The sequence below is a fragment of the Bactrocera neohumeralis genome, chromosome 3 (genome assembly GCF_024586455.1).
Source record: "Bactrocera neohumeralis isolate Rockhampton chromosome 3, APGP_CSIRO_Bneo_wtdbg2-racon-allhic-juicebox.fasta_v2, whole genome shotgun sequence".
NCBI classification, from domain to species: domain Eukaryota; kingdom Metazoa; phylum Arthropoda; class Insecta; order Diptera; family Tephritidae; genus Bactrocera; species Bactrocera neohumeralis.
In genome coordinates, this window is record NC_065920.1 from 48,963,158 (window position 1) to 48,989,106 (window position 25,949).

At 35.6% G+C, this 25,949-nt stretch overlaps 1 protein-coding gene across 3 annotated transcripts; it reads left to right on the forward strand.

Moving 5' to 3' along the window:
- Nucleotides 1-360: 360 nt before the first annotated feature.
- LOC126752427 (probable serine/threonine-protein kinase nek3) lies at nucleotides 361-24,402 on the forward strand. 3 transcript variants are annotated; one of them, XM_050463217.1, is made up of 6 exons: nucleotides 361-381; nucleotides 14,438-14,671; nucleotides 15,588-15,819; nucleotides 18,524-18,732; nucleotides 19,246-19,417; nucleotides 21,973-24,402. In XM_050463217.1, exons 2-6 carry the CDS (start codon nucleotides 14,469-14,471, stop codon nucleotides 23,671-23,673), a joined length of 2,517 nt encoding a protein of 838 aa, XP_050319174.1. In that variant the 5' UTR covers nucleotides 361-381; nucleotides 14,438-14,468; the 3' UTR covers nucleotides 23,674-24,402. The 3 variants fall into 3 exon arrangements, with proteins under 3 accessions (XP_050319174.1, XP_050319173.1, XP_050319175.1); XM_050463216.1 differs by lacking the exon at nucleotides 361-381 and adding an exon at nucleotides 2,007-2,415; XM_050463218.1 differs by lacking the exon at nucleotides 361-381 and adding an exon at nucleotides 2,008-2,415 and having other exon boundaries at nucleotides 18,524-18,654.
- Nucleotides 24,403-25,949: the final 1,547 nt, after the last annotated feature.

Below are 25,949 nucleotides of genomic sequence, written 5' to 3' on the forward strand. Positions count from 1 at the left end.
CACAATTAGAGACCGCTGAGAATTTAAGAGACATAAGAGATATGCTAGGTGGCCAACTACCACAAATTGCTAACAAGTGTGCGCATACTTTCTTCTGAGATCAGGCAAATTATTGTTATTATATTTTTTCCATGTCATCGCTCGTGCTCAACAACTCAAACTTACTCACATTTGCTCACAGGTATCAAAAGAGCTAATCAAAAAGCTGCCCACTGTTGCCGCCCGCTGGCTCTAGCTACAAATCCGACTACGACAACTCAGTAGCCAACTTACACAACCGGAATATATAAGCAATAGAGGACGGTGCTGCGCAGCAAGCTCCCAATTTAGTGCTCAATTTAAGGTAGAGCATTTTATAATTCTTCATTGGTTCGATTGTGTGTAAGTACGTGTGTATATTTTCTCACCCGCTAAATGAACAAATATAAGGAAAATATTATTACAATAATACGAGGCGCAAAAAAGCACAATATCGCGCAGGAAAATTTATTTTGTTTGTACTTGTATATGTTCTTTTTTCTGCTGACGACTGTAGTGGCTGCGCTACAAACAAATTGTGATCATTGCTATCTGGCTCATTGTCGAGAGTGCACAGTGTGTGGAAATTGTACTTCCGTTTATGACATTTGGTATATAATAGAACCGGAAAGTACCAAATTACTGGGAAAAAGTGAGAGGTTAGAAATGGATAACAGTGTGATGTTGTGGTAACGCCGATAATAGAGGATTCTTTCCTTTAGAAAAGTGTCTTTCTTTATACGGAGTCCGATACTAATATATGTACATGATTTCAAGGTACTCTAGGGATTACTCCTAGGTGTCACAAATATTTTTTTGGAATCGATCGAAACTTGTAATTATGTATATGGAAAATTGAATTAAGCCTTGACATGCTTAGCTCTGAAGCTTACTTTCAAGGCGATATTAAAGATTTATATTAAAATACCTGAAAATGTCATTTCTGTTGCTAGTTAAATTTGATCAACTGATAAATTTCCTTCATTTACTTTTATAGTACATATGCTAAGGGAGGGCGTTACCAAGCTAGTCGTCTCGATTTTAACAAAGTTTAGAAATTACTGAGAAGGATTTACGGAAATTTTAGCTGTAACATGAAAGCGAGTATATTGGAATCATAAATAGGGAAAATAGTACAGTATGTTTTCCTTAAAAGTTAGTTCAAATTATTGGATCAAGCTAAATATGTTTTATTTTCAATAACAACAACAACATTGATAAGAGCTTAGTTTCCAAACTTGTTTATTTGATTTTGATGTTTTAAGAGGTTTGAATGTTCCACAGAATTTCACACAATTGAATTAGAAGCTTACTTTTTAAACAAGCCTCTTAAAGTCGGCATAATTGCTGGATTAACGTTTTTGCTTCTGTAGAGAGATTTTCTTATTTTAACGGGTATCCTTTTGACGATATCTACTGTAATTGATTCCAGTTTCTAACAATTTCACTTCTTAGATCTATTCACAGTCTCCTTCTTGCTGTAACCGTTTGACTTACAGTTGAAAAGTTCATTGTATGAAAAACAATCAAATGATATAAAAGTTTGATAAAAACTGAATAAAATAACAGCCGATGAAAAACTTCAGATGATTGGCAAGATAATTATGGAATGAAATTTGAACTTAAAACCCATTAGGCATATTTAAGAAAATATTGTTCCGCTCAAGCAACTAATTTTTGCGCCAACTTTGCGCTAACTTTGATCGACACGTAACCACTATGCTTGCTTTCACGTCATTACCCACAGACACAAGTGTGTGTGCTATCTCGGCCGCTTCTTCGTTTGATCGCAATCTTGACGTTGTTGACTGTGTAGCTCCTCGCTAGCGCTACAGCTGGCTTCGGCTGCTACTTAGCTGGCGGTCTGGCTGGTTGGCTAACTTGCTGATGTCAACCACAAGGAGAGCGGAATAATGTATTGTATTATTGAGCAGCTCGCCAGCTATAGCTACAACTTTGCTACTTTCAATTAATGTGAATTGTATTGTAGGTGCGCACATACGAATCGTTGAAGAGCACAACAGCTACTCAGAAGACTATACGAACTCATACCCGGTACACGTACCGCATGTATTCGCGCCGCGCGACGACAACCGCAAACGCTTTATTCCACAGCTTTTTCAAGTAAACAGCCATCGCACCGTATCTACCTTTTATAATATTATATTTAGTAGTCGTAGAAGTGAACGTCGGTGACGGCGGACGATGGTTTGAAGTTTGCTTTAAAATTTTAAACGGTTGTGCGAATCGAACGTGTTTTCGAGCTGCTCGGGGCTTTACATTTTACGGTATTTATTGAATTCCAACCTGCGAATTCGGAAACAGCGAAGGAGAAAAGCTAGATTTCGCAGAAACCACACGCGTCGACCCAAAGATATTGCAAAAATTTTCACTGAGGTAAAAGCATACATACATACATACATGCATGCATATGTACGTGTCTGCTTAAGTGGCTGTGTACAAGTATGGAGTTACGGGTATAAGCAATCGAAGTGTGATGATATCAAATAATATACTTATATGAATAATGTGAGGTGTTGATTGGCAAAAAACTAATTATTTGTCATTTTCAATGAGTGTTATTGTGATTTCGAGTTGGTTGACGTCTTGTAAAAGAAGAAGTAGAAGAAAATGTATTGTGCGAAATTCGACTAGCATTTGTGCTGAATTTAATGTAAACGAGCGAACTTGCGAATTGCTCGCATATAATTTTCGTATATTCTTCACGTGAGGGTTTGCTGTAATCAGCAATCGCCATATCTCATATCTCAGACGTAAAGTAGCTGCTAGACCTGTGTCCATATCTACATACATAGATACAAATACACTTGTCTATATAATATAATTTCATATCTGCTTGAATGTGTGTGTATGTAGCTACCAACATACATACATACATATGTACATACATAGGTATAACAATAATTCGCAAAATGTGACAATATTAAGTGGTACGAATATAAACTATGAAATATGGCCTGTAGAAATGTCAAGTAGCTGGATATCTACTATATGCTCTATCATATATACACACAAACATATGTGTGAATAAATATTCATAAGTAAATATGTGTGTTAATGTGCGAGTACATATCCATGCACTCTATATAGTACATTCACAAGTGAACTTTGTTGCTCAGCCGCAGTGTTGATAGTGTTAACGGTGGTGAGACAATAATTATGACGGTAACGTTGCTGAGCAATAATAACAAAAGTGATTATGAACGATGATCTTGATGTCGTAATAGCAAGAAAAACTTCAACTAGAAAAGTGCTTAAGTGTGGTAGCAAAAGTAATAAAATATAACAGCATAACTACATATATGCGAAAATATGTATGTATGTACATACATATATATAAAAAAAAAATTAAAGTTATAAAAAAAACTAAATAAATAAACGATGACAAGTCGTTTTACCTGCATGAAAAAATATATGCAGCAATACACCGACATACAAACAGTGACAAAATAAAAAAAATTAAGAAAATTAAAAAAATAGTAAAAACATTAAGAAAAATTATAAAAAAGTTAAAAACGCCAAAACAATAAAAAAAATAATAATAATAAATTGAAAAGAAAATAATAAAAATTAAAATAATAGATCTAATTTTTATAAAAATAATAAAAAATTAAATATAATTTTTATTAAAAAATATATAAGAAGTAGAAAATGCTCATCACCACTGATTTACATATTAGCAGAGTGCGCTAGGTTAAGATTTTAAATGGATTATATACGCAGAAGACACATCTTCTCACGTATTATATGTATATTTACTAAACAAATCTGCAATATTTATAAATATATTGGATTTACTGTTAACTATATTAGGATGGTCCAGGAGCGAAGAGTTCTTGAAATGACTTGTAATATTGATGCATGAGGTTTATCAGCTTTTAAGAAATTGTATACGTATTATGCTTGTTGTACATTGGATTGAAAAAAAATTTTTATCCAAAAATTAAACATATTTTTTTTATATATTTTTTTTATTTTTTCAATAATTTTTGTTTAAGATTTTTGAAAATAGATTTGTAAATTAAAAGTAATACAATTATTTTTTTTAAATAAAAGCTGTAGTGGAAATGGTTAAAAAGGAAAAATTTAAATCTATCTACCTGAAACAATATACATATGTATTAAATCAATTAAATATAAATAAGACAAAAGAGCCAAACTATATTGAAATTTTATTAGAAATAAGCTTTTCCTTTCAAAAGATGACTAAAATCGTAGAACACAAAGCACGGAAACGCGAGAAAATGTTAACTCTAACGCCTTTTTTTAATTTTTAATTATAAGCTTTGGATTATTTTTTTTAATCCAGTATTTTGGATTTAAGATCAAAAAAACTTTACTTTGATTTTTGGGAATAATTTTTTTTTGTTTTCGTACCGGATTAAAAAACGTTTAATATCATACTCTCTTAGATTTAAAATTTTAATACGAAATATTTGAAAATCTTGTTTTTAATCTCCTGTTGTTTTTGTGGAATATTCAAACTTAAATTTATAAAAAAAATATTTATATGACAATTATATTGCATGATCTTGCAACAACAATAATAACAAAACAGTTTTGAATTTTCTGCTGCTCCTGCATATTATGGTATCACCCTAATGTTTATTTATTTAAATGCATTTGTGCAAATATTGGCTACAAATAAAGTGAATCACAGAGAAATATTTTATACTTTTCTCTGGAGATATTTATTAGTGTGTAATTGCAATCATTAAGGTTCGACAGAAGACATTTCATAGTGAAAGGGAATAATAAGTGGAATTGCAAATAAGCATGATAATTAAAAAAATTAAAAATAATGCGGATTTGTATGACTAGTAATTTGTAGCTGATGTATTCATATTCAATGTTTAGAAATTACTACTTTTAGCAGTAACAATAGATAAAATATGGTACTTTATGTTCTTCATACCTTTATACTTTAAAAAGTATAAATTATTTTTCATATTTTATGTTATTGTAATTGTGAAGCTAGATGTATTATATGGCATATTTACTAAAGAAAGCAACGCTTTGTGCGCAATTCTGTTCAATTTCACCTTACGTTAATTTCGCCTCATCAAAGATTGGTGCTAATTCACACTAAATTTGCTCTTTACAGCTCTTCTGTGCCATCTCATTCAAAAGTTTTCAAAATAATATATCAATACTTTTCTTCTGTAAGTTGACATCAATTCCGCTAATAAGTCCAAAACTTTGTTATTGTTTGATCCTTTCGGAGAAATGCTGACAATCCCACAGCTCTCAAAACTCCCCAAAAGCATCTTACAGAAACTCTCATTACTCTTATCAATTAGTATTTATCAATAGATTTCTATGAAAACCTGACCCTTAAGTACGCAACTGTATCCACGTAACTGAATTTTGTTTTCTTCAGGAAAGCTGTTATATTTTTGGTAAAAATTGTCACTCTTAGACGAGCTCTTAATGATTTTCGATATATGATCGGCTGATGATTTTTATGAGAAGAGTTTTCATGCTAAAAATAATCTCAGATACTTGCTTTTGTCAACCAGTGAGTGATCTTTATTATTAAGGAAGAAGAAAAAACGTTAACTTCGGTTGCATCGAAGCTGTAATATCCTTCACAAATAAATTTCCGTACAAGAACTTATATTGCTGCTTTATACTATAGAAACTCGATCTGAACAATTTTTTACATTATATCGTTGCCTTTAACAATAGTTCATGCCAAATTTCGTGACGATATATTATCAAATAAAACAGTTTTCTAAATAAGAACATGATTTTGATTGTTCAGTTTGTGTGGCAACTATTTGCTTTTGTAGTACGAGATCGGTAGTTTCGACCAATACCTACCCTTATTTATTGATTTTTATCTCGTATTTTCGTATATCAGAAAGAGTGGCCCACTATTGAGAAATAAAAGAAGTACTAAAAGAAGTACTAAAACATTTTAGAGTAATAGAGGATTTTTCCATTAATTTCTTTCGTAACGAAATTTTCTAACTCACTCAAAACCTAAGAATCTTCCTAGCAATATTTGTAGCATTGGAACCAATCAATTATTCAGGCCATGATGATACATACACATACATACATATGTACAAGATTCTGGGTTACTTAATTTACTTCCATACATGTTTTGTACTCACATTTACATACAAAATAGAATACGTACTCATATATATATATGTAGTTTTTGAGTATTTATTATACCATGATTACTTGTAGGTATGTATTTTATTAAGAACTGATGGTCATTAAACGCAAGCAAGCGATTTACAAAATATATGTATATATTATTTATGTGAATATTGTGCTTGCAAGTATCATATACATATATGTATGTACATGCATACATACTTATATACTTAGAGCAGCTTCTATGCAAATCGGCACAAGTAGTTGAACTAAAACAAATTCAAAATCTATTGATTGGCCGATCTTTCAATAAGGATTGTTTCGGCTTCAATACAAAATTCAGCAAACGAACATAATCAACAAAAACAAAATGAAATCTACATACATAGTATTCAATAATACATTCGTAGCACGCGTAATTTTGCTATAAATAGACGTATAGGTTCATATAAATCCGATTCGATTTCTTCTTATTCGTGTTTGCTAGCATTCCTATCTCTTTGCTTTAACACAGCTTTGTTGATGTTTTCTTATAAATGTACTTGCACATGTCCGTTTGTATTTAATGTGAGCATATACGTTCATACATGTGTTTTTTGTGCTCTCGAACATTTTTTGAAATGCGAAAATATAATGGAAATTTGTAGTTTGTATCCGCGAAATTCTACAAAATATATGGAAAATAGAGAGCAACCGGGGTTGAAAATGGCAAGCGATCTCCAAAAAAGTCGTAAAATTGTCCATAAAAAAAAATTACTCATACGTCGTTGAGAACGATCTTGAAGTATTTGTACATTATATGCGCGCTGGCATTAGGGTAAACCATTTAATTATATTTAAATGTATGTATGTATGTTTTTCTTTAACATCCGATCAAAAATAAATCAGGAATATTTCATTTTTCAAAATGATTTTAATTTTTTACTCTTGCAAAATGTTGCTACAGAGGTTAATAGTTTTGTTCACCCAACTATTCAATATAGATAGAGGAGGCTTATAGTCCATATATGCATTATAAGTACTCAGGAGTTTAGATCCGAGCGACTATTTGCCTGTGCGTCCGTACGTGTAAGCTATAATTTGATTGAAAATTAAGATATATTGATGTAACTTGGTACACATGTTCCTTGGTACGAAAGGAGTGGGCGTAATCGGACCACTGCCATGCTCACAAATCGCAATTAAACGGAAACTTATAAGCTGCCTGAACCAAGAAGCAAATCTTCGAATGATAGTGTAAAAATATGTGAATTCGGATGAAAACCCGCCCAATTCCCATATAATGGTTTTAAAATTGCTACAAATCCATACCTAAATACGTCAGAGATATCAAATTTTACATCCAAGATGGTACAAAGGCGTTTAGTATGAGCCGATGTTAAAATTGAACGATTGGCGTAGCACCGTCCAAATTTAGGGGAAAGTATATTCAAAAATACATATGCATATCCGGAGCTGTCAAATCAATTTAAACCAAATATGGTACATAACATTGTATGGTACAGTGTGAAAATGGGCGAAATCGGACTACAACTACGTCTACTACCCATATAGTACAATTTTAAAAAATAATAAATATGACTCTTACACTTTATGGTATACAAATCAAGCAGCAATTAATATATCTTTTGACAAAACTTTGCACAAATATTGCCTTTGAGTATGTTATACCATATGAAGTCTAAAAAATGTCAAAATCGGAAAGTATTTGTCCAAGCCCCCAGTTACGGAACAGTTTAATCGGAAATAACGGTTAATACGTGAGATATTTTATTTCATTTCGGAGAGAGTTCATTCTGATAATAGTATGTCTGTGTTTTAAAAATGGGTTGAATTGGGTCAATAATTCCCTTAGCCCTCATATATCATATTATCAGAATTTTCAAACATCCGGTTGACTTTACTCCATTTATGTACATACATAGTATATTGCTGATGGTATACGAGGTACCCTAATGAAACTCAGATAGTATTTTATTTTGTTAGTAGTTCGTTGTATTAACAAAAATAAATAAAATCGGGTCAATACTATCCCTAACCGCCATAAAGTCAATATGTAAGATGTCTTAGCAAAATTAACTTAAAGTATATTATTGAATATATAGTACCATGGTTTAATGCCGAAAAATATGTGAATTTAGTGCACGAATTATTCCCACTCTTATATACTAAAAATACTAAGTACTATGAGCAAAAAATAGTGAGACTTTGTTCACAATTTTATAATTCTTAATTTATTCCTAAACATTTTAATCCCACTTGACCCCAGTCCACTTGTGCCAACGTTTTTTACAATCCTCGAAACAGTTGTTAAAGTTCAAAATGGTTTCCAATCGGGGAGCCTTTTTGAGTTTGCGAATACGAGAATCATTCAAGATAAATCAGGCGAATACGGTGGTTGCGGTACGATATTGGTTGAAAATTTGGCGAAAAACTCACGAAGAATCAATGCAGTATGCAACGTTGCATTATCGTGGTGCGAAAACCAAGAGTTGTCGGCCCGTAATTCCGTCCTCTTTTTACGAATAGCTTCGCGCAATCGACGCATAATACTCAAATAGTATTGCTTGTTGATGAAATGCACTACACCGCGATAATCGAAGATAACTGTCAACATAACCTTTATTTTTGACCAATTTTGACATGATTTTTTGGTGCCTCGGCTCACCTTTGCCACGATATTCGGCCGATAGATCGTCTGTTTCCAGGGCGCAAGCATAGATCCAAGACTCATCGCCAGTAATAATACGTTTCATGACAACCTGGTAGTCGGAAAGCTTTGTTTAACGGACGTTAACGCCACGCGGATTTTTGAGAAAATTTAGTGATTTGGAACCAATCGTGCCTTTAATTTTCTTACCTCAGTAATGTCAAAATTAATTTAATCAGCACATCCCTTTCTCTGTCCGCAATATAGCCTACATAAAAACTGCCGGCCATCCACCTGATAAATGGTGTGATACTTTCATAAATGAACAAGTTGTCTTAAAAATTAAGTGGTTTACCGCTGAATATAAATGAAATTGGTTTAGACTTTAATAAAAAGAATGAAGTTAAATGTAGTTTTCGTCATCCAATCAATTTGTCAACGCCTGAATTGCAATAGAAATCTAAAAAGTCTGGGTTCAATCATTGCTCTGACCACTAGCTCCTCGATAGACAATAATGAACTTGAAAGCCAATAAAAAAAACCTTCCTAGTTGATTTAATTCTTGCAAATAAATAACTAAATTTTGGATAATCGAGTGGGTTTCACAGGAAAAAACCTGATAAAAAGTCATGCAAAAGCAGAAGAATGAAAATGTTTTGATTAACAATTACTATGCAAGTTTGACAATTTTTCTATGGTAAGTTGGTTCGCCTCTTTCGTTTGCACAGCATTAGCAATCCTCTTTCAACCTTTGGATTATTATGGACTATTTCAAATTAATTTAAAACAATATATTTTTTATCGTTTCGTCAAACCAATGGAAACGCCCTAATGTCAAAATTTGCATACACAGAACCTTCCTTTTGTGTAGTCCCAGTGTACATAAGTATTTATTTACCTGAAGAAAATATATAGCATAAAGTATCAGTCCATACATAACATTGCTATTTCGTTTTGTATTATGATTCATTATTAAAAAAGGTGTGGATCAAAATTTTAGGGTACTCATTTTTGATTTACTTGTCGGAGTTCTTACTTTTGGCGGTATGAGACCGGCATGAGACAACTGCACTGTAATTCGTAAGAGCATAAAAAAACGTAATGATTTATCAGTTGCTATTCAAAATTTAGGTTAGGTGGTTACTGCGAAGCTGATAAAGCAAAGAGCCTAGATAATGTGTACCTCTGTAAAAATGTAGCGATAACATTAAGGCGTATAATATACACATATATATATTTTGCTGTTAAGTATATAAATATGTATATATTTATGTCGTTTTGCACAATCTTATCGCACCTATGCGAATTCTTTAAACAATTTTTTTGTTTACTTTGCTTTCGTTTTTGCTTTATTGCATTGAACAAAATTGCATAAGTCCGATATTTGCAACTGTAAATGAGCAGCAAGTAAGAATTATATTTAATTAACAAAATGAGTTAGATAAAGTTGAACAAAATTAATGAAAGGCAAACGCAAAGCCTCTTCGACAACATAAGTGCTAGCGATAAGGCATTTTGGCCTAACGAAAAGTTAAAAAAAAAAGTTATTGTTGTATAATCGGAAGAATACATGAGTATTTATAAAATAAGTAAATATTTATAAAATTCTGGATATTTTTTATGATGTAATCTAATTTCGGAAGGCGCAGCTGCATGTGACTATGCGTCAGTTGGTAACAAATGTTACTCACACGTCGACAATAATACTATAACCAATGTTTACATATACAGTATATAGTGTTATGCGTCGTTTACGCGAAGCTATTCGTTATAAGTGAAAAAGGGCTAAGTTCGGGTGCAGCCGAATGTTTTATACTCTTGCAACTTGCAGGAATCAAAGCCAGAGAAATACCTTAAGGTGTAAAACGTCAACCAGAGGACCGGAATCCAAGCAATTTTATATACTTATACTTACACCATATATAACCTATACACTGAGCTACAGGAACCTGACCTGTTCGGAATTTGACCGTTTTCGGCCAAGCGAAGCAACTGCTTCTCAAGTCTTACTTGTTGCTGCCTCGGTGTAAGATCATGGGCCTTTTGGAACTTGTAAGGCTTGAGCTTGAGCTCATTTTTCAATATGCGTCGGATGCTGCGGTCGGATATTTTCAGTTCTTTAGCCATTTGATTGGCAGTTCGTCGTGGATTTCGCTCAAGTCGCTTCTTCACTTTCCGAACCATCTCACGTGACGTTGCAGTCTTTTGATGACCACCTCCATGGCGTTTTGCGATGCTACCAGTATCATTGTAACGAATGATGGTGCGATAAACAAAAACTTTATTCACATTAAGGTGTTTGAGCTCACGAACAATTGCTGGCTGTGATTTTCCAGCTAAATATAAAGCAATCACACTTGACAGTTTGAATTCCATCGCTGATCACTTTTTTATACTCTCGCAACAAAGTTGCTAAGGAGAGTATTATAGTTTTGTTCACATAACGGATGTTTGTAAGTCCTAAAACTAAAAGAGTCAGATATAGGGTTATATATACCAAAGTGATCAGGGTGACGAGTAGAGTTGAAATCCGGATGTCTGTCTGTCCATCTGTCCGTCCGTCCATGCAAGCTGTAACTTGAGTAAAAATTGAGATATCATGATGAAACTTGATACACGTATTTCTTGGCTCCATAAGAAGGTTAAGTTCGAAGATGGGCAAAATCGGCTCACTGCCACGCCCACAAAATGGCGAAAACCGAAAACCTATAAAGTGGCATAACTAAGCCATAAATAAAGATATTAAAGTGAAATTTGGCACAAAGGATCGCATTAGGGAGGGGCATATTTGGACGTAATTTTTTGGGAAAGTGGGCGTGGCCCCGCCCCTACTAAGTTTTTTGTACATATCTCGGAAACTACTATAGCTATGTCAACCAAACTCTATAGAGTGGTTTCCTTCAGGCATTTCCATATACAGATCAAAAACGGAAGAAATCGGATAATAACCACGCCCACCTCCCATACAAAGGTTATGTTGAAAATCACTAAAAGTGTGTTAACCGACTAACAAAAAACGTCAGAAACACTAAATTTTACAGAAGAAATGGCAGAAGGAAGCTGCACCCAGGCTTTTTTTTTTAAATTGAAAATGGGCGTGGCGTCGCCCACTTATGGACCAAAACCATATCTCAGGAACTAGTAATCTAATTAATTTTACAGCAAAATAAAAAAATATGTAAATGACGAATAATGAAATCTCGATTATCACTTCATCATGCGAGAGTATAAAATGTTCGGTGACACCCGAACTTAGCCCTTACTTGTTTTGCGTTCACTTTTGGCAAAACGCTTTTGTACACTTGTGAACAATACTCCGAACTGTCATTCAGCAAATTTATAAACATCTGATTCCAATGCGACATCTGCGCAAACGGTCTTCGAGTGCCGGACCCTGTACATATTCGTCATAAGATTTGTTTGAAAAACGAAAATTAGTACATGTAGTATATGGGAGTTGGGGTAGAATAAACAAATGTGAGAAATATGGGGTACAGTCAACCGGATGTTTGAAAATCCTGATATTAGTAATATGGGGCTAGGTAAAGTTTTCGTCAAATTTTATTTATTTTAGACACAAAAGACACACTGTTATGAGTTAAATGCGCTTTGTCATTTTCATTGAGATAACTCAAATATTGGGCGATACGTCCAGTATAAAGTCACCTGGAAATTCAAAAATGTTTATATTAGGTATATGGGGGCTCAGAGAAGTATTGACCCGATTCAACCCATTTTTAATACACAGAGATATTATTATGTTTGGATTTGGGCAATACTTGGTCATAAGATGGTTTACTTAAAGGAATTATAAGTGCAAATTTTTATCCCGTTATATTAATTACTTCTTGATTTGTACACTGGAAAACGAAAGAATCAAACAGAATTTAAAACTGTGTTATATGGGAACTAGGCGTGGTTGTATCCCGATTTCGCCCATTTTCACACTATGATGTAGGATTATGAGGGGAATGTCGGGTACTAAATTAAGTCGAAATCAGTCGGTCGGGTCCTGAGATATGTGATTTCACCAAAAAGTGGGCGGTGGCCCGCCCATCGTCCAATTTTTACCCTGGTTCCCATAAAGCCTTCTCATACCATCTCGGAGATAAATTTTCACGTCTCTGGCGTATTTAGTTATTGCTGTATCGCGCTTTTAGTAGTTTTTAACAGTACCGTTATATGGGGAGTGAGCGGGGTTATCATCCGATTTCATCAATTTTTACACTGTCGGTAGGAGTTCCTATAATATGTGAGCTGTGTAAACTTGGTTTTTGAGGCTTTAGTGGCTTAGGAGATATGTGCATTAAACTTATTACAGGGCGGGGCCGCTACCACTTTTTCAAAACTTTTTGCCCACAGGTGTCCCTTCCTGCTGCGACCCTCTGTACCAAATTACAGCATTATATCTTAATTTAGTGCTTAGTTATGGCGCTTTATAGGTTTTCGGTTAATGGCGTTTTGTGGGCGGGGCCACAAAGACAAGGTATTTAAGAATCCTCTCCTCCTGTATTTTGCAATATACATGGTAACTGTACAAGGCTATTCAGGAAATAGAAATCATACCTCATGCCACGCGGCGCTGGTCCCGCACTTAATGCTTTTGCCTATATTGTATTGTATCTATTGCCTATAATAGTATATCCAGATTCAGTTTTGAAGAATTATGGACCAACAAGACTATCTGCTCGTTGGTCACACCAAATAGTGAGTTTTTGAGGCTTCTGGATTAATATCTTTTAGTAGAGAATCTTTAGGTTTCATCCACGTTGAAGGCCGGAATCACTGTTTCTCTAAAAATTGTACGCAAAGGCAAGGTATTTAAGAATCCTATCCTCCTGTATTTTTCAATATACATGGTAACTGTACAAGGCTATTCAGGAAATAGAAATCATACCTTATGCCACGCGGCGCTGGTCCCGCACTTAATGCTTTTGTCTATATTGTATTGTATCTATTGCCTATAATAATATATCCAGATTCAGTTTTGAAGAATTATGGACCAACAAGACTATCTGCTCGTTGGTCACACCAAATAGTGAGTTTTTGAGGCTTCTGGATTAATATCTTTTAGTAGAGAATCTTTAGGTTTCATCCACTTGAAGGCCGGAATCTCTGTTTCTCTAAAAATTGTACGCATTCTTTAAATATATATTATAAATATACCCTTAAAATTTTAGAATAATTATTACGGTAGCTTTTTTTAATTGCCAAAAAACTACTTTTTTAGTCCGTCACACTAGGTGTGCCCTTTAATTTAACGACTTAAAGTAGGATACCTCTTTCCGCCAAAATCAAAAAAAAGGTCAAATCTGACATTGAGGCCATGAAAAAGTATCGCATCAAAAACGTGTTCAGTACAGTTCAGAGTCTGCTTAAAACTTGTGAGTTCCTCTATTTGCAATCACTATTAAATGAAGGCAAGCAATCCAAATGAGAGGTGAAGATTAGCTAAGCACTTAACTGTAAGCATCAATTGAGCCTAATTATGGTTCATAAATATTCCTTAAGCGAAAATTATTCGTTGCGTTGTCGTCGCCGACTCTGTACTTTTATGCTACTTTCACGGGCTGTCTAATTAAGAACAAAAAAATATGAATGTACACAAACATACTTATAATATTTTTTAATATACTTTAGATATTAACGAAGGCATCTGATTGCCGCCGTTATGACAAGCTTAAATGGTGATGCTTTCGTTATGCGAAACGGTCGCTCCACAAGCCAAGTATCCATCTATAACTACCCCGAACACCTCAATCCATTCTACGAGGATGAACAACACAAACGTTTGCGTTTCTGGAAAATAAATAAATCCAACAACGGAAGCGGTCGCCGCAATAGTTTTTCTTTAGGTGGTCTGAAAGATGTATGGTAAGTAAATTGTATATACTTTTATACTTTGGTATCTTAAGCATGCGATGAAAGTCTATGTTCGAACAAAATTACGGGGTCTAAGTCCAAGTAGTTTACCTTTTTTTAATATACAAGCTACTGGGTTTTCCAATTGGGATGATATGATTACCAAGTGTCGTTTCGGACATTTTAATATTCCGAGAAGTTCTCGAGAATTGGCACTGCCTCATACCACAATCTGGCGGATTTTGCGAAAGGGTTTGGGCTGGCATCCGTATAAAATAGTTCTCATTCAAAAACTAAATCCATTAGACCACCGTCAACGTCGTGAATTTGCTGATTTTACCTTGAAACAATTTGAAAACGATAACGATTTATTTTTTTAATCATATCCTCCGATGAGGCTTACTTTTCTCTGCGGTAAATAAACAAAACATTCGTTTCTGGTGCAAAGAAAATACACAAATTATTCATAAACAACTATTACATTCACCTAAATTGACAGTTTGATGTGGTTTTTTGTCTGGAGGAATCATCGGTGCGTACTTCCTTCGAAATGAAGCAAATGATGGCACCGTTACCGCCAATAGAGAGCGGTACAGATCTACGATAAGCAACTTTTTACGGCCGCGATTGGAAGAAGTTGATCTTGATAACATATGGTTTCAATAAGACAGGGCTATGTGCAACACAGCACGTGCAACAACCGAATTAATGTGAGAAAACCACTTTAGTGTCCAAACCACTTCGCACCATGTTGTCGCGATAGTTATAGGGAGTGTCATTAGTCCAAAGAGTTGTCTTTGAGTCAATTTATCCAAAGAGCACTTCAAAAGATTTTGGTTGCTTCAAATCTCTTAAACTACGAAATCTCATAACTTTCACTATGATCATTCAAAAGTTGCTATTTAATTGCGTTTATTTTACTTTACAGGACATTCAAGTCATTTCGCCTTAAGAAGAAGTCCTCAACATTGGGCATAAACAAAACATCAGAAAGCCCACCACCACTACGTCGAGATCTGCAGCCATATAATACGTTGAATGGAAATGATCTTAGCCTACCCGATTATCGCACTCGTTACTCCACACCAGCAGGCGTCAATGAGAGCTTTCAACGTAATGCGGCATACAGGAGTTCACTGCAAAATGTGGCTTCTGCAAAGGTAAAAGTAATGAGAATCATACTCTCAAATACAAAATCATTTTGCATTATAGAGCTAAATAATAATTGTTATTGACACACATTATATATATGTAGTACTAGGGTTAAAATATACATTAGAGACTTTTTCGAATGAAATAAGATATTTTTTGAGAAGCAAATTCATGTTATAAATTTGATTGCACAGCTGCGACTATTAACCAATAATTGAAAGTATTATGTTATCAAAAATATATAAATGGACGCGTTCAAGGTTAAAAGTCTATTAGAGGACTGTTCAAGCTATAACTGTTAATCAACATCTTCTGGTAGCTCTATTTTACTAAACTAACCGATTTTTTTTGGATATAGAAATGCACATTGTATTATGTTTGAAAGTTATTATTTATTCAAAATACATATTTAAGTTCCATTAGACTAAGTACAAATTTTGGAACGATCAACCAGCGCGTGCATATATTTTGTCACTCAGCACCTCGGTTAAAGCTAATTGAATGGCTGGGATATCATCATAAAATACTCCTTTCATGTTGGTTTTCAGTTTTGAAATAGAAAATGGTCACATGGTGATAGATAAGGTGAATACGGAGGTTGCTTGTTGAGAGAAATCCGTTTTTCATCAAAAACTCAACATCACTTTATTGGTCTTCATTTAAGTCATGTGGAACAAACGCGCACAGACCTTTCATTTTACACAAATCTTCAGTTAAAATTGGTATTTTTACTCCTATTTAATTCTTCAGTCAGCGTTCTGTAATACAATTTTTATCGATAGCAACATTTTACGAACTTTTTGCATTAATCAGTGGCGTAGCTACAACTTCGGGCGCCCGGGGCCAAGGATGTTCTGCCGTCCCCCTTTATTTACCTACCTACAAGTTTCATGAGGTGGTTCGAACAAAAGTGAATTTTTACAAAATACCTCCGATATTAAATATATAAAATTTAGGAACGCCAAGCAAATTCTGAAGTTCCAAAATTCTCACAATACGGTTTTTGAGGAAATTGATAGTAAATTTACAAGACATCTTATTAAAAGCCATAGAAAAAACTCATTTTTGCCCTATATCTTGTACACTTTTGACATAATTTGCAGGAATTTTTGCCCGAATTGGAGTTTTTAAATACCATTTTGCCGCCCCCATGAAGTTGCGCCCGGGGCGACGGCCCCCTTCGTCGGAGATCCTATAAAATATACATATACACACATAGTATATACATAAATGATCAGCAGATCTGAGTCGATTTAGCCATACCCGCCTGTCCGTCGGTCTGAATGTTCCCGTACTAGCCCCTCATTTTGGGAGATATCGATCTGAAATTTTTCACGCGTCCTTTTCTTCTAAAGAAAGAAAGTGATGGGACTACTAAAGTGTTTTGCTGACATAAATAATATAATGAATAAAATGATTTTATGGGTAGCTTTTTCATTTGACAAGATATTTTCAAAAAGTCGGCATAGGCTTTTGTTCAGGGTAACGAGCAATTTCCGAAGAAACTGTTCAGATCGAGTCCCTTTAGCATAAAACTGTCATATAAACTGGCCGATCAAAGTTCTTGTAATGAATTTTTTGTTTTTGTGAAGTGTATTAAAGCTTCAATATAACCCAAGTTAACGTTTTTCTTGTTATATTTGCTCTTTGTTAAAAATGAGCTTTCTTCCGATTTGCATTAATCTAGGTGCATTTGAAAGTTAAATCTAAAGTTCGTTTTTTGAGACACACAAAATCCAACTTGATGATTTTCCATAACATATTTACAATATATCGTGAGTTTATTTCGCTAAGCAAAAGTAAAATTTGTAGGACCAAAAATATATAAAATATGTCAATATATTATTCTAGCTTCAACATACTGATACTGAAAGATCAAGATTATGATAAAGAAATCAAGACTTGATAACTGTACTTAGTATAAACAAGAAAAAACGTTAACTTCGGCTGCACCGAAGCTAATATACCCTTTACAGGTGCATTTCTTTTAGTAACTATGTGTTCAGTTTGTATGGAAACTACATGCTATAGTCCTCCGATCTGAACAATTTTTTCGCAGATTACATTATTGCCTTAGAAAATAATTTATACCAAATTTGGTGAAGATACATTGTCAAATGTGAAAGTTTTCCATACAAGAACTTGATTCCGATCGTTCAGTTTGTATGGTAGCTATATGCTATAGTTAACCGATCTGACCAATTTCTTCGGAGATTACATTATTGCCTTAGAAAATAATCTATACCAAATTTGGTGAAGATACATTGTCAAATGTGAAAGTTTTCCATACAAGAACTTGATTCCGATCGTTCAGTTTATATGGCAGCTATATGTTATAGTGGTCCAATATCGGCCGTTCCGACAAATGAGCAGCTTCTTGAAGAGAAAATGACGTTTGCAAAATTTCAAAAGGATATCTTAAAAACTGAGGGACTAGTTCGTATATATACAGACGGACGGACGGACAGACAGACAGACGGACATGGTTAAATCGACTCAGCTGAACATACTGATCATTTATATAAATACTTTATAGGGTCTCCGACGCTTCTTTCTGGGTGTTACAAACATCGTGACAAACTTAATATACCCTGTTCAGGGTATAATAAACTAATACTTATATATTATATCCAAATTTATATTGAGAATGAAAGTAATAATTATAGCACTTCTTTATTTATCTTACATGTTATCATTTACTCCTTCTTACAGGATAACGGCGACTCACATTTGGATTTCAATCGAAATAATCAGTATCGCAGCACCATACAGGTGATGGGCACAAAATCCAACAATCACAACAATAGCTATTTACGCACAACACCGGTGCCACAACCAAGAAGGTATGTGTACGGTGGGTCTGTGACGCCACAGCCACTCCGTAATTCTGATATCGGTGCAGGCATTGGTCTATCACATGGGTGAGTTCACGCAACATTACGTTCCGTTTCGTTTTCGTTTACTTTTGGCGCCATAAGAAATGCTTTTCCAAGGGAATAACAACAACAACATTCTTATAAACCTGTGATTAACTGTGGGTTTGATTGTTATATACCATACAAACATACGGACATGTCTCGTCATGACTATGTCTTTATATCTGTACACACATCTTCAATACATACTCCACATCTGTATAAATTACCAAAAATTGGGGTTTAGAGCGATATAAACGCGATTATATAAATGTATAAAAGTATAAAATGTGTGTATATGTGTGCGTCTGTATTGATTTGTTCTCATGGTTAAGGATTACTCAACGATTGTGTCTCACCTCACCTGCGAATTTGTCTAAACCTGTTTATTTACGTTAATATTACAGTGTTTACCTACATAAATTTACATAAATTGCATTTGTGTGAAAGTGTTAATTGTGTATTTTTTTTCTTTTTGGTTATTTACTTTTTTTTCTTTTTCGTCAAACACTCAATTAGATCATCGCAAATTAGTATGGCAAGCACAAATCCATTCGAAACTGACGATGATGACGAGGAAAATAATGAAGATGTTTCACTGGCCGGTGACAGAGAGATGATCACTTCAACACCCATTAAACAACGAATACACCGTAAAAAACGTCGTGCACCTGCGCCACCAACCATTGGGGTAAGAAATATAGTATTTCATAAATTCCGTTCATTTTTAAAAAGTCACATATTCATAACTGATCCACATATGTATATTATATATAGTATTTTATTTAACTCCGATTGAAGCGTAGAGCCAAAATAATCATTAAAGTCTTTTCGATTTCTGGCGAGTTGCGATAGACTATTTCACCTAATAAAGAGTATTTCAAGTCGCCTTCTACCATACATCACCGTGAAGTTTCGGACGTATGCAATTTCTGGACCCTTGTGGGTTCTAAAAAAGAGCATCAAAAATCTGTTTTGCGCGGATATCTCTTTGTCGTATGCAGTGAATCTTTCAGATTCGGTGACATTTCTGCTAAAGCTAAATTCCTAGACCTCTGCAAGTCTGATTTTTTTACTTTTAGGAGGGCAATATCATCTATTATACACTATTAAAAGTGTTGCTGAAGTTTACAAAATAGGTGTGGATATTCGCTATCCACTCGTTGATTTACTGACTGTGACAATATGATCGGAACACGATCTATTTGTGCGAAAAACTGCTTGTTGCTTCCTCAGCGTACCTTCAAGATGGGTCTATATTCGGTTCAGAAAAAGTTTGGGGAAAATGTTAAATGGAATATATATCAATGTGTTTCCTCTATACTTTTTGTATCCAAATATGTAAATATGTTTGGAAATCTTAACCAGTATGTCTGTTAACCAAGTGTCCAGTAGTTTCTCTTAGGATCGAAATAGCGCAAAAAGATGAGCGAAATAGCGTATGAAGACTGCAGGGTCAAGATCCACATGAACAGGGTATGTTAAGTTTGCCACGAAGTTTGTAAGACCCAGAAGGCAGCGTACGAAATAATACAAAGTATACTATATGTGACCTGGTCTACGAAAAGGGAGCTAACGTGCGAAAACTAGTTTTCTGGGAAAAGCTGTTAAAAATAATCGTCAGTTTCTCGTTATCTCATTATTTGTTCTCCTTTTTTTTGACACCTAAGCCCCCTTTCCTGGAAAAGACCCGTGAAAGAAGAATCGACACACACCACCTCTTCGTCGATTTCAAAGCTGCTTTCGACAGCACGAAAAGAAGCTGCCTTTATGCCGCGATGTCTGAATTTGGTATCCCCGCAAAACTAATACGGCTGTGTAAACTGACGTTGAGTAACACGAAAAGCTCCGTCAGAATCGGGAAGGACCTCTCCGAGCCGTTCGATACCAAACGAGGTTTCAGACAAGGTGATTCCCTATCGTGCGATTTCTTCAACCTCCTTCTGGAGAAAATAGTTCTATAAGAGTGTGCAGCTGCTGGCGTATGCCGATGATATTGATATCATCGGCCTCAACACCCGCGCCGTTAGTTCTGCTTTCTCCAGACTGGACAAGGAAGCAAAAGAAATGGGTCTGGCAGTGAACGAGGGCAAGACGAAATATCTCCTGTCATCAAACAAACAGCGTCGTTCTCGCGACTTGGCACTCACGCGTAAACACCACCACCACCAACAATGTCAGCCTAGAAATCCAACGCAGGATAACTCTTGCCAACAGGTGCTACTTCGGACTGAGTAGGCAATTGAGAAGCAAAGTCCTCTCTCGACAAACAAAAGCCAAACTCTATAAGTCACTCATAATTCCCGTCCTGCTATATGGTGCAGAGGCTTGGACGATGTCAACAACTGATGAGTCGACGTTGCGAGTTTTCGAGAGAAAAGTTCTGCGAAAGATTTATGGTCCTTTGCGCGTTGGCCACGGCGAATATCGCATTCGATGGAACGATGAGCTGTACGAGATGTACGATGACATTGGCATAGTTCAGCGAATTAAAAGACAGCGGCTACGCTGGCTAGGTCATGTTGTCCGAATGGACGAAAACACTCCAGCTCTGAAAGTATTCGACGCAGTACCCGCCGGGGGAAGCAGAGGAAGAGGAAGATCTCCACTCCGTTGGAAGGACCAGGTGGAGAAGGACCTGGCTACGCTTGGAATATCCAATTGGCGCCACGTAGCGAAAAGAAGAAACGACTGGCGCGCTGTTGTTAACTCGGCTATAATCGCGTAAGCGGTGTCTGCGCCAATTAAGAAGAAGAAGAAGCCCCCTTTCCGTAGACCCGGTCACATATATTGAAATAATCATCATCACAAGCTATGTAAGTCCCTTTACCCATGTCCGTGTGTCTGTATATAAGCCCTCATTTTTTTCAATTCCAATCGATCGTGAGTAAAACTTTTATATTAACGCTCTGAAAGCCAAAGCGAACCGGTTTTGAACCCATAGCCTCTGAGGCATAGTTGTTCAGAATTATCCATAGAACATTTTCAGCATCAGCGATTTTTCTATTTATTTGACCTTCTGTAAATCAACCTGTACATGTTTAATGTTAATGTGAACTCTATATGTAGGAAAGGAATATTTGGGTCAATCTTCGATGTAAAAAAAGTGCTCTAAGATCGACAGAAATGTTACTCTTTCGATATAAGTATCCTCTAGTAAAGTTCCTATCATATTATTCCAACATGCCTAACTTTTTTATACTAAATTTTCTTAAATAAAACGTTTTTTTTTTTTTTTTTGAATAGGTCAACAAAACTTACTCGTCTGCGGATTCTAGTCTCGATATGTCACAACCGCCGCAACCGCTACCTGAACTGCGCATAGAAGAATGCATGGATATTGCCAATCTTACAGCTGCTATAGAAAATTTCGTTAAAACAACAAATGAAGACACAGCGGAAACGCCAACCGCAACAACAAATCAACAGACGGAACACGAACAAACTAGTAGTACTGTCGTAATAAAAGAAAATGGTGTTGCTAAACCTATACGTGATGATGCGCCGCCAAGTTCTAGCCACGGTGCGCCAGAAACTACTGAGATTGCGGATGAAAGTGTTACAGTCGAAACGAAAGAAAGTTTAGAAGCCGACAGCTTAAAAGTGCAATTACCTGCAAATCAACCGCAATCTAACAAGGAGCAGGAAGTGGGTCATGTGGAATGTATACATGTTCACACGGGTACTCCACAAACTCCAACAGCAGCTAAACGGTCCAACGAAGCCAATCAGTTGACAAGTTTTCGAAGCAGTCAAACTCGTTCGCCCGAACCAAAACAGCCGATCACAGCAAAAACATCATTTACTCTTACTACACCGCCTGCGACACGACGTGACTCCACCAAGAAAGCTAAAATCACATTACATACTACGGAGCCGTTGAAATTTCCAGAAACGGATGAGCTAAGGATTACCGAAGACACCACCACACCTAGAGCTACAACATCACCATCAGCTGTGAAACCCGCTGTGGCCACTAAACCACACGTTGCTGAAATTCACAAACCAGCCCGAGGTATTACAAGCACAACAACCATTGAACATAAGGAAATACTGAGAGAACATCGGGAGCCACCCATAAGTCCTGTGCCGCCAGTACGTCAAAGCACACTTACGAAACATACACAAAAAACAATGCCCAAAGAAGCCGGCACAGAGAAGTCGTTAAATATCGTGACACAAAATACAGAAAGTACAGTGGAACCAGAAGCCGTACCCACCACTTCCGCAACAGCGCTAACCATTACAGAATCACACGAAGATTTACTAGAACGAGAAGTGGGTTTACCTAACGACGTTAAGAATAGTGCAGTTACGAATGAGACGGCAACCGCGCATCAAACACAATCGACCACAGAGCTGCGAGAGGAAGTGCTCGAATCATTATATCGACCCAAACCGACCACTTCATATATGGAATGGAAGAAATCATCGCTGGCACCACTCGAAAAGAATGTGCCACCCGAAAAACGTAAATCCGTCAAAGATATCATTGAATCGATCAACAGAAGTCAACGTTTGTTAAACGCATCCGCGCACAAAGATACAGCACACAATGGTTCGAGTCTATCCATCGGACCAAACAGCGTTAATGGTACGCCTTTGCCACAGCGCAAATTTAGCGGTCCATCGGCGGTTGAAAGAAATCTCGCCAGAGAGATACAACACACAGAACTTAACGGTAATAGCACAGCGTCTGGTGGGCAAAACGATGATTTACCTACAACATCGACGGCAGCTGCAACACCATTGAATGATAATGTGAACGGCGATGGTAGCGGTCTTGCACAAGATCCACAAAAACTAAACAATAATGAAATATTTAAGAAATGTACAGTAAAGAAAGAGGTGCAATATGACTATAGGGAACAATCGCCAACAACTTCTAATCTCGATTGGAATCCAGTGCCGAAACCTAAGCGTAACAAAAACCTGTCGGAGCAATGAGCGAATAGTTCATCTATGACTTTGTTTACTAGTGGTAGTAATTTTAAAGTGAAACTAAAGTTTTCATAAACCTCTTAACTACATTCGGATGGATTAATGTAATTTACAAGAGATGTCAGTAAATGTGTGGAGAATAGAAAATTGTCTTAAATTAATGATTAAAATGAGCCTAAAGTTATGCTTTGTGTCACGGTAATTGAAGTATATTGCATACTTTTAGGCGAATATATATTTATATTTCTGTGAGACCACATGAGGTGCTATGGCTGCTCAACAGCTTCCTCGCTTAACGAGTAAATTTGTTTATTAACAGAGTGCTCCATATCATTTTCTTCTTCGATTTATTGTACTTGATGGTGCACTCTGCCCCAAGCAATTTTTGCTAATAATTATAATAATTTTATTTTGCGTTATTTTAATTATGGACATTATATCTACCAAAGAGATCTACCAAGGATATCTACATACATTTATGTATATATGTATGTATGTACTCATATATGTGAGTGAGCGTGCAGGATCTAAAATGCAATGTTGGCCCCACTTAATGCGTAACGGTACAGCTGCCACACTGGTAGCATACATATACATATATTTAATTAAATTTAAATATATTTATATTAATCATTAACATAACTGGTACTTTAAACTTTATTATACTGAGCTAAATGTGCAATTGTATGCTTAGTTACTAGACTAAATAAATAAATATATTTCACCCAGTTGAAATTATTGGGTATTATTACAAATAACGGTTTTCTTAATATGTGTATTTATATGTTTGTATATTTACGTATAAATGGCATAATATATGATTGACAATAAATTTGATGTAGAAATTGAGTCTTTACTCGTATACTGGACATGAGACCCGTTCATAGATTGGGACAAAAAAGCACCCGGAAATTGTAATTAAATTCCCCGGGTAAATGGTATTTCAAAAAAAATGTATTTTGCTAAGTTAATAGGGCTGTCCTTAATTACTGTGCCTCTTATTTGGCACACGATCTGTCAATTTTTGGAATGGACTAAAATATCAAATAAAGAATTTGTCTCAAATTTTGTATTTTTAACCAAATTTCGTGTGTGGAATCGTTGCGAATGTTGGAAAAGGCTAAGGGTGTTTCAGTTTTATCAAAAACACAAGCCTACGAGTGGTACACAGCCTTCAAAGACGGTCGAGAGATCGTTGAAGACATGCCTCGTTCTGGAAACTGATGAAAATATTAACGAAAAGTGAAGGATATGGTGCTTGAAAATCGTCAAGCAAGTGCTAGAGATATGGTTCTCTCACAAATCCGTTCGAATGATTTTGGTGAATATTTTGTGTATGAAACGTGTTCTCGCTCGACTTGTTCCGATAAAACTGAATTTTTTTCAAAAAGAGTCACTTTAAACATCTGCGAATTCCCATTCCACATTCATGGAGAGTATTTTAACTGCCGTCATGCATGGGGTTTATAAGTTTGGCATACAAGTAAGTCAACAATCATCGGAATGGAGGGAAAAAACGAGCTAAAACCAAAAAACCGCGTGATGCTCACTGTTTTTTCGATATCCGTGGTTTGGTTAATCGTGAATTTGTTCCGGCGTTTGCGTGAGAAATTGTCGAAAACGACCGGAATTGTGGAAGAACAATTCATGGAATTTACACGATGATAATGAACCATCGCATCGAGCCCCGATTGCGACCGAATTTAAAGCCAAAAACGCAAAGAAACCATCGAACAACCGCCGTATTCACCAGACTTGGCGCCGGATGATATTTTCTTGTTACCTAAACTGAAATTGTCGCTCCGTGGAACCCGTTTTCTGTCGATCGAAGAGATAAAACAAAATTCGCTGAAGGAGCTTGGGATGCCCTAAGTGCTTATGACAAGTGTTTCGAGGACTGGAAAAATCGTTGGCAAAAATGTTTTACATCTGGTGGGGATTACTTTGAAGGCGACAATATAAATATTGATGAATAATTAAATATCTTGTGTTTTATTTACAATTTCCTTGTACTTTTTGTCAAAATGTATGTATATATATATTTGAAATCATTATTTGAATTGTCCATTATTTATGATATGAAGTCGACTGGAAATTCAAAAATCATAACGTATATAGGGAGTAAGAGAAGTAATGAATTGATTTTATCTATTCTTAGCTCTACGCCATGTTTTTGTAAGAGAAGTTCTTTTCATAAGATAGATAGATATACTCAGCAAATTGATAAATTCCAGAATCCTGCTAGGTGGTATTGAGGCGATGTGATCCATTTTAGGCTACAT

Excerpts from the sequence above, each read along its gene's own strand:
- LOC126752427 (XM_050463217.1), top strand. The coding sequence starts at position 14,469 with ATGACAAGCTTAAATGGTGATGCTTTCGTTATGCGAAACGGTCGCTCC. Across the intron at positions 14,672-15,587 it reads GGTGGTCTGAAAGATGTATG|GACATTCAAGTCATTTCGCC; the intron begins GTAAGTAAATTG and ends TTTACTTTACAG. Across the intron at positions 18,733-19,245 it reads GGCATTGGTCTATCACATGG|ATCATCGCAAATTAGTATGG; the intron begins GTGAGTTCACGC and ends ACACTCAATTAG.